This window comes from Rhopalosiphum maidis, chromosome 2 (genome assembly GCF_003676215.2).
Source record: "Rhopalosiphum maidis isolate BTI-1 chromosome 2, ASM367621v3, whole genome shotgun sequence".
Lineage (NCBI taxonomy): Eukaryota > Metazoa > Arthropoda > Insecta > Hemiptera > Aphididae > Rhopalosiphum > Rhopalosiphum maidis.
In genome coordinates, this window is record NC_040878.1 from 78,092,329 (window position 1) to 78,107,808 (window position 15,480).

At 25.6% G+C, this 15,480-nt stretch overlaps 1 protein-coding gene across 1 annotated transcript; it reads right to left on the bottom strand.

Annotated features, from left to right (window-relative positions):
• Positions 1-35: 35 nt before the first annotated feature.
• On the bottom strand, positions 36-14,511 carry LOC113551571 (growth arrest-specific protein 2-like). Its single transcript, XM_026953877.1, has 8 exons — positions 14,152-14,511; positions 9,256-9,479; positions 3,958-4,082; positions 2,871-3,012; positions 2,318-2,498; positions 2,095-2,257; positions 1,209-1,325; positions 36-370 (listed from the first exon to the last, which is right to left on the bottom strand). The coding sequence occupies exons 2-8, from the start codon at positions 9,416-9,418 to the stop codon at positions 95-97; spliced, it is 1,167 nt and encodes a 388-aa protein (XP_026809678.1). The 5' UTR covers positions 9,419-9,479; positions 14,152-14,511; the 3' UTR covers positions 36-94.
• Between the last annotated feature and the right edge of the window lie 969 nt (positions 14,512-15,480).

Sequence of the window (15,480 nt, forward strand, 5' to 3'; positions counted from 1 at the left end):
ATTATATATATGTATGTATTGTGTTATATTAAATATAAAATAATAATAATAAAATATTTATTTAATCGATGTACAACATAACTATAGGAAAACATTAGCGTGCTAAAAGTGCAGATTCAGGCAACGTTTTGAATGCGTTGGGCGAGTTAAACTTTGACCCAAGATATCTGGGAATAGACGACTTGCGTTGTGACGGTGACTGGACCCTACTGTTCGGTGGTGCAGGTGACGGCGTCCGGTGGCTGGATGGCGTCGAAATTCGAACGACTGGACGGCCAGGCGTTTGACAAGGATCGTGACGGGTCAAGAAGTTTTCTAATGTGTCCCATCCACCTCCGACACGGACCATCATGTGCGTACCTTTTAACAACTGTGTGGAGAAAAAAATATATCAAACAATTCCTGTCTAGTGATGCTCAATAGTCAATTCAGTCGGTCACAAAATAATTTTATATTTATTAGTGTATACGGGGGTAAATTATATGGCGATGGATTAGGGGGTGTTCGGATTTGTAGTAAAACCTGTATCATCTGTATAATTAACCTCGTGCATTTTTTGACTACATATAGAATTTTCTCTGACAAAATATTCGTTCGAATTTTCAAAAGAAATATGCACCAAATAATTTATAAGTTAAAATGGAGGGTTCTCATTTGGAAAACAGAAGTTTTTATCGCCACAGAACACTTGTCTTCTTAAGTCTAACAAAAAATTCTCAACAATTTAATTATATGATATAAGTATATTTAAATATTCCAAATTCCAAAAATCAGATTCTGAATAAATGCATTATTGAAGAAGAAAAATGGGTGAGTATGCTTCGTAAAACACTGTATCTATTCAATACACGTATTTCAAAATGTATACACCTATACCTACTATAATATGTCTATGTATAATTAAATTTTAAAATTGAATTTCTTTTTCTTTTTGATCAATTTATCTTGCTCAGATGTTTCTATACATTGCCATTAAAACAAGACCACTACAGTAATATAATAATACGTATAATACTACTATTAATACTATAATCTAAACACGTTTGATAACTAAAAAAAAGTCATTGTGAATCAGACCCTCACATTCCCCCACCATATACGCCTTTGTATATATTCTACTTGTTCTAGGATCGACCACAGACTCAGTAAGAAATTATATTTCGTTTCACAACAACAAAATCAATTTAAATCAGCAAAATAATCATTACCCTGATAAACACGTTTCGACCGTGTATATTGTATCGTCCTTCTCCTATTTTTTTCAATTTCAATTTTTTCCCTTGACAACGACACTGCGCAAGAGCTTGTCGACTAGCTTGTTTCACCTATAAAATTGTTGTTTATAGGTAAGTACTTAATCATAAATAACATTTTTCATGATTTATAAATTATAATTTAGGTTATAGATAGTGGTGGTAACATAGGGGCGTCATTTTCTAGAACATATTCATTCCAATACAAATGTTAATATGTTAATGGTTTTAGACATTTTTAATAATAAGTATGATAATTTTTTTGATTGAAATTCCTAACTTAGAGAAATATCATATTATAAAATTAGGAATAGGATTAGGTATTAAAATGCCATTAATTTTTTTATAATGACAATATTTTTAATTTTACATTCTAAAACAGAATATTGTTCAATACTTTTATAAAAATTAAATACTGGATATTATATTTTCAAATACGGAAAATAGATGGGCATGGGCTTATATAATTTTTATTTACACCAAACGATATAAGGTAATTAAGTACAATAAGTACATATATAATTCTCAAAAAAATTAATTTAAAGATAAAAAAATGTTTAAGTATTGTAAATTCCTATTTTTAAGTAGGTACCTCATCATCAGTATTTATACTCAAATACTTTTTTTTAAATTATAATTATATATACTTTTCAAAGCAAGCAAGTACTTAAATATTTTTAAAAAGTATCTTTTACAATTTTACAAGACTATGGGCGATCGGCTTTAATTATATTTTGGTTAGCTATATTGGTAAAATATTTTAGATTCTACGTGAAATTATGAAATGACGCCCCCTGCTGAGTAGTTGAAAGGAATATATAATATTATTTTTTCAAATTACTTTGTAATCGAGTTCACTTAAGTTATTGCCACCTTCCATCATATAATCGTCGTCTGTAGTGTCCGACTCTGATTTCAAAGTAACCATAGACGTGGCTCCGAGGCTCTCGGTTCTCCTCAATTTACTCACCGATCTGATAGCCATTGGTATTGCACTGGTTGAGCTATAATAAATGATTATTAATGATGTTTTGATTTAATTTTTGTTTTTATACAAAACAAACCGATGTCTGATATTAGGAGTAGATATTTTTGTATCGGGGCCGTCGTTCTGGTCTCTGGCTTCTTCGGCGTCGATTTCTTTTTCCATTTGCACCAAACCCGGTGGTTCCAGACCAAATCGAGAAGCCAAGCGGGACACTTCCATCAGACACAATACAACATTACGAGGTTTATTTTGCAAAACTATGCAAGACAAAACAATATTAAAGTACTTCGTGTTTCTTCAAAATTAATATTGTTGTGGATATTAATTTATATATAAATAAAAGTGCAGTGGCGTATTTACTATTTAGATCGAGGCCCACAGGGTACATTCAATTTTGAGGGGCACAGTACTTTTATCACGATTTTAAAAACTGAAAAATAATTTTTTTCAATCATACGAAGACTTGAAAAGTTGACATTATATAATATGTTTATATTTATTAACTTCTATCATCTCAATTTAATAATTTAATTTCTGTGCTTAAAAAGATTTCCATCTCAAATATAGGCTACAGGGATACTAAATTTCACGTTATGCCACTGGGAAAGTATGTGAGTATAGGTACTTACCTAGATCTTCACTTTCAAATAGAAGGTGTTGGTGTACACCAAGCCGGCGACAAAATTGAATGAATTTTTCCGTATTGTCTCTTGAGAAAAAACTGTGCCTTGCCGCTGATTCAAAACAGCGTGAAGATATTGTCGGTAAATCCTAAAAATTAAATTTTCATTATTTTTGTTTTAATAATTAATCATTTTTCAAACAACGTATTTATATTATTTATAAGAATTTAATTTAAAATTTTTAAACTCATATCTGAATAATATCACTATAGTCATTTCAAAATAGTGTGAATCTGCAAGCATGCTGATCAATTAACTCTTTTCAATAGTTATTTAGCCGCTAGCAAATAATAGATAACCAACAACATAGTAGATATGATAAATGAAAGAAGGAGAACGTCTGGAGCGTGATCCTTTATGGCAGTGAGACGTGGACAATATAAAAAGCTGACGAAAAGAACATATTTGCATTTAAAGTGGGGTGCTAAAGGAGGATTCATAAAATTAATTAGGTAGACCATATATCAAATGAGGAAGTTTTTCGTAGAGTAGAATAAAGAAGAAGCTTCCTAAAAGCTCTGAAGACTAGAACAGCTTAGCTTATTGGACATATATACTGAGACATAACAACCTATACTAAATAGAATAATAGAAGGAAAGAATAGTCCAGGAAGACCACCACTCGATTACATAAGCCAATCAGTCAAGGATCTAAGGTGCGTAACATACTATGAATTAAAGCAAAAATCAGAGAAGCTTAAAGATTGGATGAATGCTGTCAACCAGCCCTTGTGCTTAAGTTTAAAAATAAAAAGTTATATATGAGTATATGACTGTAGAACCACATTGAATTAACTGTTATAATTGCACGCACATTAAGGTAGATGAATTTCAAATTTATTCGCAGTTGTGTAAAATGCTTGCGGACTCGAATTGGATCACGCTTTAGTCTTAATACTCGTAAAATACGGGTTCCCTGCAGCGTCAAACAGTGAAATAGCACGTTATTATAAACCCGAGTCAAAACGCGGCAGGAAAACCGTACTTTTAAACGATTAATTTATGTTTTAAATAAATCTAAAATTCAACGTACGCCTTTATAATGTCCTGTAAGTATTGACTCGTGTGCTAAGCACTCAATTGTCTTTGCTAAGCGACACAGTATAACACCATTGTCCAACATATCCAAAAGATTGATTGCATTCAACCAATCGATGTCTAAAAATAATAAAAATATTTTAATCTTTGCAAAATCAAACAATTTTATAAAAAAAAATTGTTATTTATTTATTAAATAATATGTTAGCATATTATATGCTATTATAAGTCTTAAAACCTAATTATTATAAGTATGTAGTGATATTTACATTTTATATTAAGTTATTAAGTACTTTTATTAGTGGTTAAAATTTAAATTTGATCTACTTCTACGATGACATCTGATAATAGAAGGTCTTAAGCCTTAAGGCACCTAGTCGTGGTTTTAAACGTCGATTTTTTTGTTTTAATAATAAAATAGTTAAACTAAAAAGAAAATTCGTTACGTTTTCCATAACTATATGTAGGTAGTATACTAGTATTTTATCACCTATACAGTTTGGTTTCAAAATGAACAGTAGTATGATAACTAAATGACTTTAGTAGGTATATCTGTGATGAGCCCTAAATTTGTAGTCACCGTTACGTCTTAAAAAATATACTTTTATCCTATCTTATCTGGCATAATAGAGTATGACTATCGAATATAAGCGTATCCAGATGCTAGGTGACTAAGAATATTATTCAGTGTCATTTAGCTACTATTGATAGAACTATACCGTTAATAAATAATTTTAACTGTAAAATATCCTACCCAAGTATTATTTATTTAAATAGGTAGATATTTAAAACCGAAGACATTTTTATTTAAGGTCAATGATTGCATAATTAAAACTAATCAGAATAATGCGAACAACATTTTTTTTTATCACTAAATTATCATCATCCAAAGCTATTTTTAATTGCATTATTTTATTTACCTATATTGTGTAATATAAAAATATACCTGTATATAATGATTAAATTGTGTTAAAAATTATCTTATCTTAATTATGTTCTACTTTTACAAACTACTCTACTCTAATGCTGTTGTAAACTTTAAAATACTTATACATAATATTAAGTTAATAAAATATCATTAAAAAACTGATATATTATACATTTATACATTAAAAGTTATAAAAAATATTTTTTTAAATAATTATTCTTTTTTATAAGAAAAAACAAACTTATAGCTAATTTTTCTTTTCTTTTTTTTAATTTTAAAGTATATACTTAAATAATAAATAGAGCCCAATATATATTATACGTACTTTGAAAACGGCATTATAATATTATAGTAAAAAGTAATGCAATAAATCTTTCATACATTTTATAAAAAAATATGTTGTATGATAGATGATTTATAATATAGCCAATATAGGTATACGTATACCTATTATTAATCAATAATCATTATACAGCCTTATTATATGTCTTACTTCTAATATATAGGTATTAGGTATACATTTCAAAATAGATAGGTAGTTAAATATATTTAAAAATGTTTTTATCTGTATACCTTTAAAATAAAATAAAATAGTTTAAAGTAAAAAAAAACTGCTATCATATTTATAATTTATAATCCAATTATAGTAATATCATATAAATTATAAGTAAAAGTTATAATTATATTTTGAATGTTAATTATATATGTATCATTACTCATTAAGTATTTATGTTTAGCATGTATGCACTATGCTTAATACTTAATTCAGTTAATTGCAATAATGTTATTTAGATTTTAATAGATAAAATATTATTATTATTATTATTATTACCACGATAAGTGTCACTATATAACATATTATATTTAAATACTTATTATTAAGTGCTTATTAAGGCTTTGACAACTAGGTCATTAGCCAAATTTACATCAAATTAATTATCTACTTAACAAATTTTTAATATTACAACAGATATACATTTTTTTTTTTAATAGTAATTTATATGGATACATCATATATTATCTTATTTTTAAGTTTTAGTATCACTACCAATGGTTTGAAAAAAGCCATGAATTAAATGGGTGTTTTAATTCCTAAAAGTAAAAGTAGATTAAGATATTTCTTGTCATGGCGAATTTCTGTCTATATTGTGTTTTAGAGTGAGTGCTGAAGAGTTCGTTACATTAATTACAGTAGGGTAGTTCTTAGTACTTTATTATACATGTATTAGTGGATGCGATATTGGTGTGCTCAATTTTTAGAAAGTGTGTAATTATGTCTAAATGACAAGATATTATATTTTCATATTAACACTAAATTATAATTATCCATATTGACCATATTATGCAAAACATAATAAATATACTCATTATAAAGGAACTAAACAGGTCTTTAACAAATTTGAACGCATATAGGTTTTTATTGAAATATAGTATACGTATACATATATAATATACACAGAGGGCGTTTTTCCACTTGTATTTTCTATTTGACCTTGAATGGGTGGGATTGGTGACGTCACTCCAGGGATGCTGTGACTGGGTTAACCAGAATAATATTGATTCCACCCTCTTGACTAGATGTTATGTTTTTACTGTTTTGATGCTCTTTAAATAGATTAGATGAAACTATACGTATATTATTTGTAGGTGGAATCATTGAATTTAGTTTCGCAACATAAAAAAACCGCTATAAATCTACGAAAAAAAAATATAAAAAAACATCCATCATTTGGTTCCACTAATAATAGATATACGAGAAAGATAGAATGGTAAATCATGAAGGCCTCTTTTGTCATGGTTGTGTTCATTTTTTTTATTATTGTTATTATTTTTATTATTGTTTTTTTATACGTGACATTTCAAAGTCTACCAACGTACCATCTAGCTATATCTATAGTATACCGTATACTCTCCTTACCACTACAATACTACCTATACTAGACTCAATACGACATTATAAACATATTGTATATATATATTAGAAGGTATCAATAAAATATATTCTAGGCAAAAACCATATGACTTTTTTAACCGGAATAGCAAAGTAGATTTTTTTCGAATGAGAAAACAGAAGGCGACTACAAATTATTGAGGCCAGTAAATCCAAAATCACGAACTCTTGATTAGTTTCCGCAGTGATCGAACAAAATTAAACAAATATACCTAATATGCATGTTGATATTATAGAAACGAAATCATATGAATAATAATGTAAAACGTGTAAAATGACATTTAATTAAGAATTATATATACCTATTTTAATAGATATGCAGAAAAAATAATTAGAAACCTAATGTAATTTTAATTTAAATATTAACAGTTTATTTAGTTTATTAATTACAATTTAGAATTATATAATAACTATTAACTATACTATATTATACCCAACTGCATAATGAAAAAATATATTATTGTTCACAAAAATTAAATTAAACATAAACTCTATAATATTTATATGGCTAGGTACTGTATTATTATATATTTATATAATATTATTTATGTTTTCTCATAACGATTATATTTTTAAGAAAAATCAAAAAAAAATCGTTCCTACTTATTAATTTACTCATAAAGCGTGCCCACTCATATTTATTTTAATTACTTAAATTACACATTATATTTTATCTTTGGTCCAAAGCTCAAAGATTCATTTTATAATAATAATTTTTACATCTAACATTCTTAAACATGATTATTAATACTTAATGGATAATATGAAGTTTAAAAAGATTCAAAATTGTGTGTATTCTATTCAAAGTACGCCAGAATACATGAATAATACCTAGTACCTACCTATAACCTATTTATATTTTATAGTGTATATGTTAAATCATAAATACATATTTTTATGAAATTTGTTCCATGTTAAGCAACGATTCTAGTAAAAACTAAATAAAACAACGACAATAAGCCATTTATATCTATGTACAACATTGTAATATATATTATGACGACAGTAAATAATTTTGTAGATATAACGATACTTAATACAACAATATAGCGTGACATATGGCTTCAGAAACAGTGTAAAAATGATATTCATTGGTTCGTACCTGTAACGGCTGTACCTCACTAGTCACTATATCCTGCAGATAATAACATGAATGCCTACAATATTTCAGGTTTTCCATTTACTGACGAATCCTTTTTGCGTGACTCCCGCCGAATCGAATTAACAGTAAAGCAAAATATTATAATTTAATTCCGCATGATATTCTTTAGAAACACATAAATACACGTCGTACACGTCATTTAAATATGGTTTAAGTTAAATAATACAAGATATAGACATTGTCACATTGGTTGTAATTCGTGTTAATGGTTTGTGATTTTTTATATTTATCAATTTCATGCCTATTGTTATTGTAACCTATGATAATATAACAGTCAATTCAATCAATTTATATAACTACTACGTAATGTACCCATAGTAATAGGTATGTACTTTAAAGTTTAATGTATATAGCAGTAGGTCAGTGCATACTGCATATAGGCTATATAACTAATGCACCTAATGTACCATAAATACTAATAATTATATAATAAGGTACGAGTAATTAAATTATTTTTCTTGCTCCATAAAATAAAAACAAATGTGAAAATTCAGTCTTAACTGTATAATATCTGTACAAGTAGTAAATACAAAGTGTCTTATAGTATGATACCTATATTGGCCTTATTATACCCACTAATTTTATCCCAGTCATTAATTTATTTTTCTACCTATATTATAATTTTGAAGTATAACTTTGTATAACTTAATTTTTGCTATAAATTATTATAACTAACAATATTTTTTGACCTAACTTAATAATTAAAAATAAAAATAAATTTTAGTTTTCACTTATCTACTTATTAACTTAAGAAAATATTGCGGATGTATAGGGATCGGTAATTTATTAATTTAATAATACACATATATTAGGAAAACTTGATTTTCATTAAACCTAACCTTTGTATAATTATACAAACAATATTCCATTTATTTTGAAATATGGCGTCTATTTTAATATAAAAGACATCATAGATACATTTTTATGTACGATAGCTATCCTATTTTAATAATTATATAATTTTATAGTTTCACAATTAATGAATTAAAGTTAAATAATGATACAAAACAATAAGCAAAATATATAAACCTATGTAGTACGTATTCTATATAACTGTCAGATGACAGCTGGTATAATATAGCCAGTATATTATATACTATAGTAGTATAGTGTGTGGATAAATTATTATTAAAGAGAATTTACCTATTCATAAATCATAATACCAAATTAAACACTAAATTTAATTTTCATATTAATTGCAATAATATTATAACAATATACAGGGCCTATAACGACAAAACTTTTCACTTACCTAAAGATTTATTTATCCAGTCCGCTAAATCTTCTTGTAATGGTAAAAGCTGACGATTTTGACTGTCTACTATTTTGCCTTGATACTGTTCCAAATATTCTTGATCCGTATCAGTAGAAGGGATCCTATGATCTATGAGGATACCCTTCTGTTTCGCGTCCATTTTCTTAAGTGATGAACGCGAAGGGATTTTGGATCATAAATGTTGTTGTTGTATGGATGTACTATATAATAAATTAAAATATAAGTAGTTGTTATACGAATAAAAAAATCGTTAATTGGTTTCTATTTCCGCGAATAAATAATTGACAAGTAAAGTATAAAACTATATACTTTAATTTAATAAGTATTTAATAATTAATAAACAAATCTGAATAGAGACATTTTTTAAATCTATAATTCTAAGAATATTTTCTAATTAATTTATAATGAGTAAAATAGTAACTAAAATTAATAAAATATTAGTTAATCGATAGTTAATATTTTTAAAATATCTTTTTATATATAATAAATAGTATTTTAAGTAAAAGTGAAATGTTTCTACTAAAAAATTCATCAAAGGATAAATCGTTATTATCCGTTTGAAATTTAAATATCCAATGAAAAAAAAATGTAATATTAATCGTGGCTTTACACTAAATTGTTTATTTTCAATAATAGTAAAAAAAATATGAGGAATATTAATTTAATTTTCAAGCTTAAGATGTTAAAATTAAAATATTATAAAATATAATAGCATAGATAATAAAATATTATTTCCTAATATTCATTAATTTCAATGTTTTTGCAGATTATAGATTATATGTATGGGTTAAATTTAATAGTCAATGTTTAAATACCTTTCATTCTAATTTCTATAAATATAGCTTAATATATTTCATACAACAGTCATAATTGATAAATATTAAATGGTAATAATAGTTATTAAATTTTTATACGGTGTGATTCTTTTAACACAAATCAATTTTAAGTATTTAAAAAATATTTATTTTGGGAATAATTAATATATTTATAACATTTTATGTTTTTCACAAGTGAGTCTTAATATGTTGTACACTTTTTTCGATAAATTAAAAAATATCAACATCTATGATTTTCAAATCCTATACACATAATTATTAACAATATAATTTTATATAGGTACGATTTTTTTTTTGCCGAACTTAAGTTTAAAAATTATAAATTTAATATTTCATATTAAATATTTAACTTATAATTTACGTTAATTTAAAACTATTGTGTATCTACAAATTAAATTATTATGGTTTTTATTATTACAATTTTTTTTTCGTTTAGAACTGGAAACTACCTATATTAAAATGAATGTGTAATATATATTAATTCTTATTTGATTTTTTTCTTGAAATTTGAATAAAATATAATTAGAGTAATTGTTTTTTAAATCTATTCTTTATTCAACATATAAACAGCAGTATAAAATTACCATTTCAAAATACAACAAACTTATACCTACTTCATACAGTCATATAAGTTATATGGTAGCGGTTGGCTTGTTCGTGACAATATCAAATTGCCTTAAACGGTTAAACTACAATAATTCTTCACCAATCTTATATTTCCTTTTCGTTAAACTTCATAATTTTTAATTCATATATGATGCGGGTGTTGTTAAGTGAACGTTTGACCCAGTTGTCATGGGCAGTTAACATTTTAGTGAAAATGAAAAAGCGAAAAGCGTTATAAATTTGATGGTCTACTAAACTAAACAGAATTTTAAAGTCGTACAAATCAAGTATTCATTAAAAAATTAATTAACTTTATTTTAGTATGTAAGTAGTTAATAATAATACATAAAATGTAATACACATCCGGCTATACATCTACATTGCTGTTTCTTGTATCATTATTATTAATTGATTCAAAATCATAATTTATTTTTCGTTTAATAGTTCATTTTTACACATATTATTATAAGTATGTTATATACTTAGTACATACTATTATATATATATACTTATGTTCTGCTTGAAACATAATCTCAATATAAAATATTAATATAATATATAGTTATATATCTAAATAGGTAATTCATGAATTTTGTGTCCAATATTCAACTAATTATATCTATAACGAAATTTGCGGAGTTTCCTGAGTAGGAAAATAGATCTACATTCAGGAATGAGAGATAAATAGTCATTTTAAAATATTCTATAGTTTTAGTTGCGCTGTGTTATGATAAAATTGAGATTTCTGTTAGATTTTCATAACTTCTTTAAATTAAATTTTCTTTTAGTTTAAAATTTAAGTTCAATGAATGTGTGACGTATTATCATAGCACGCTATTTTGAATCTGTTTTTTATTGATTTCAAGACATTTTTTAGCACCAAATTTAGATATGTTTATTCCATGCTAAAAAAACAGAAATGTCTCAAATTCCTTTTCAAATAACTGCACAACAAATTTAAAACTCGTAGGTTAGATTATTTAAACTACAGAAACGAATTGTACAAAAACTAAAATATACACTAAATTTTTACATGTGAATTTCAAGTAAACTTTCTAATATCTTTTTTTCTCTAATATTAAAATAAATTACATTAAAATATATACCTCTATGTGACATAAGCCTTAAATATTTATAATCTAACACTTACAGGCATCAGTCAGAGTTCCTGACCTACTTATATTATTATCACAGATAACTTAAAACAATTGTTTCATAATAAATACATTTTCGCAATGGTTCATCTAGATATATTTTATTTAAAATATTAAAAATATAAAATATAATTTTTAAACTGAAATATATCCAAAAGAAAATTTAAATATTCAAAAAATAAACACGCTTATGCGCCTGATCTTAGCTCAGACAGCTCTATTCATGAGAATAATGCCAAATAAAATGAATTTAAAACTCATCCGAAATATTACAATAAATAATTAACAAGGATCCATACATAAAATATTATTAAAAATAAGCAATAGAAATAAAATTTCAATTGTTCTTACAATTTTAATATACGTTTAATAAACCATTTAATGTATCAACTAATACCTGTGTAATTTGTAATTAAAATATATTTTTTAAACAATTATTTACTAATATAGTATGGATATGGTTTTTCCTAATCAACAAATTAAGTTGACCGTTGTGCAATGAATTTTCAATAGTTAGATTTATATATATATTTATTATTTATATATACCATTGCAAATAACACTTAGAAAGTGCCTACTAATCAATTTGTCTCGGCTGAATCTATTTTCTATCAATAAAATATATAAAAACACGGTAGAATTGAGTTGATAATGGAATGAAAAACGTGTCGTTAGGTTCATTTCCCACTATACGGTCTACCTAGCACAGGATTGTGTCAGTATGACACCCAAAATATCCTATCAAACGCTTGGTTTCCCATTGTTTATATTATTATACAAATTGGCCTATATTTTTTTAATAAAATATTGAGAATCATTTGGGATTAAAATAAAATTCAAGTAACTAAATAAATTTAGGTATCTTACCACTTTTTTTTTTACTTGATTATTTAACCAATTCAATCAAATGATTCATTTACTAAATCAGTAATCATAAAATAATCTTAAGTCAAATACAAATTATTATTAGAACTATCTACATAAAAGAAACAATCACTACCTATATAGGTATCTTTCAGTATACCTATAATGAATTTTATTAAAAAATCTGACTTGAATTCTGTAAAATTCACATTTTTATTATTCATTCTAGGTATACACACATTTCTTTATATGTATTCAAAAAATAATAATTTTAAATACCTAACCAGTAGGAACCTATTTATTTTACTATATATATCAACTATAAAGCTAAGTAATTTTAAAACAGTATTTTTCTATATTTATGAGAATGATATGTAATAACTATATATGATAAATATTAATAAAATTATGACAAAAATCTGAACGTAATTTTTTAGTCATTTCTACACGTGTGGTTGTAAGAAAAAATCATCCATCACGTTTTTAATATAAGTACCCCGAGGTTGTCACATCACATAATTGGAAGCATATTTTTCATACTTTTTATATTCAACATAATAGTATATAGTCTCATTTTAGGCATGACGAAACAATTGCTGTCCGGACATCATTACATTGTCAAACTTCATAATATATATATTATATATATATATGTGTGTGTGTGTGTGTGTGTGAATGGGGAGCTGAATCCATGCGTACGCCTTTATTGTAACCCAATAGATCAGAATATTACAAACGCAAGAACAGTTATAATGTGTTTGAGTATTTCTATAATCTATCATACAAGGTATTATACTCTATACTTAAACGAAATTCATAAAATCGTACAGTAAAAAATGTATTTTTATTTTAAATATTTTGACTAATAATATACATAGACAATAATTATACTATACTTTTTTACAATATTTTGACCAAAATCGAAATCATGATTAAATTAATTTTATATTTATTTATTTATTTATTGATAAATTCTAAACTTGAATTCATACTTCCAAAATAACTATTTCTTTAAATACAATATAATTAATGATATATTATACTAACAACCAATTTTACGTTCACAAAATCAAAAATAAAATAGATATCCATAAGTCAAAATGTGTATAATTAATTAAGTTCAGTACGTAATCAGTATTTAGTAATATATAAAAGTATACTTATATTTGTGGTACCTACATACAACGTATATGTAACTAGATGTATAAGTATATTGATATAAACAATTACAACGTTATTTTGTAAAATTAATTTCTAATTGTATATATTTTTTTTAACAAAAATGTTTAAGTAAACTGAGTATGAATAACTACGAAATCATATATATATATATATATTCATAAATCGAATATGATTTTAAATTATGAATTTTCAACCATTAATAAATTATATACAAAGAAAATTTTACTCACTTTATTGATATTGAACTTTCCATATTAGAAACTTTAGTACTGATCTTAAACGTCGATTGAAAAATTGTACCAGACATAGTTTTATTGCAGCGATGAAGATCAGAAGAACAACGAAAATCACACGAGCGCGCGGCGATGGAAACTGTATGTTTTGGCGGCTTGGGATGGAAAACTCCGGAGAAATTGAGCAAAACGCTCAGTGCTGCCTTATGCTACAACTTACAATATTTTGTTGCGTGCATATAGACCATTATAATTTATATTACAATACACAAATAAGCGGTGTAGGTACAGAAAGGCTTCGTATGAGAAGCCCCGAAATGTAATCCAATGCAATTAAATTCATTTCTTCTTAATTTTTTTTCTTATTTATTATTTATTTTACTCCTTATATTACATACATACATATATAAAATACATATTTAAACACAATAATCTTTACGTTTATATTAATGTTAATTTATCATTGATAAGCAAGTCTTTTTCTATTCGTTATTAATTAAATAAACAAAAATGAAAATCGACATTTATTAAAATTGAAAAAAAATAGAAAAATATTAATTTAATCTACCAGTTACATAACAAACGAATAAAAAATATTTTTCAATTACAAAAAATAATTAAATAAACCATAATCTGAATGATAAGCGTCAAGAGCATCGGCGTAACTAGGGGGGTGAAGAGGGGCTGAGCCCCCTGTATTTATATTTAGCCCCCTCTAACGTTTTACCTTTTAGCCTCAATTAGCCTTAAAATTATCTTTAACTTTGGTTTTCTAGGACTCTAGCGTATCTAGCCCTTGTAAGTTGTAACTATTAAATCCTAGTTACACCCATAATCAAGAGTTTCCCCATTGACGAGAACTTGCCTATCTTTTTTCTTAATATAAAAAATCACCTTATAAAGTTATAATGAATCTAGTATTACTTTTTTAAGCATTGAGTATTAAAATACATTTTTTTTATACATTTCAACTACGAAATAATATACCTACACATTTTTACGATTTTGACGAATTTAAAAAAAAAATAATTATGTCTAAATAAAGTAGAAAGGAAATTCCTTTAATTTTGTACATAGAAACTATAACATCTAATTTTTATTTGTAAGTAAAAGTATAGATATACCAGTGTTACCGAATTGATTTCCGGATTGTTACGAAGGGTATATCTGAGTTGGTTTCCAAGTTCCCAGGTCAAAGCATTTTCAATTTTCCTTCCCAATTTATACATACTTATAGGACTGTCCACATAATATTATGCATATAAAGATGTTTGAATGTGCGGAATAGAAACAATTGTTAAACTTACAGTTATTATTATAAATATC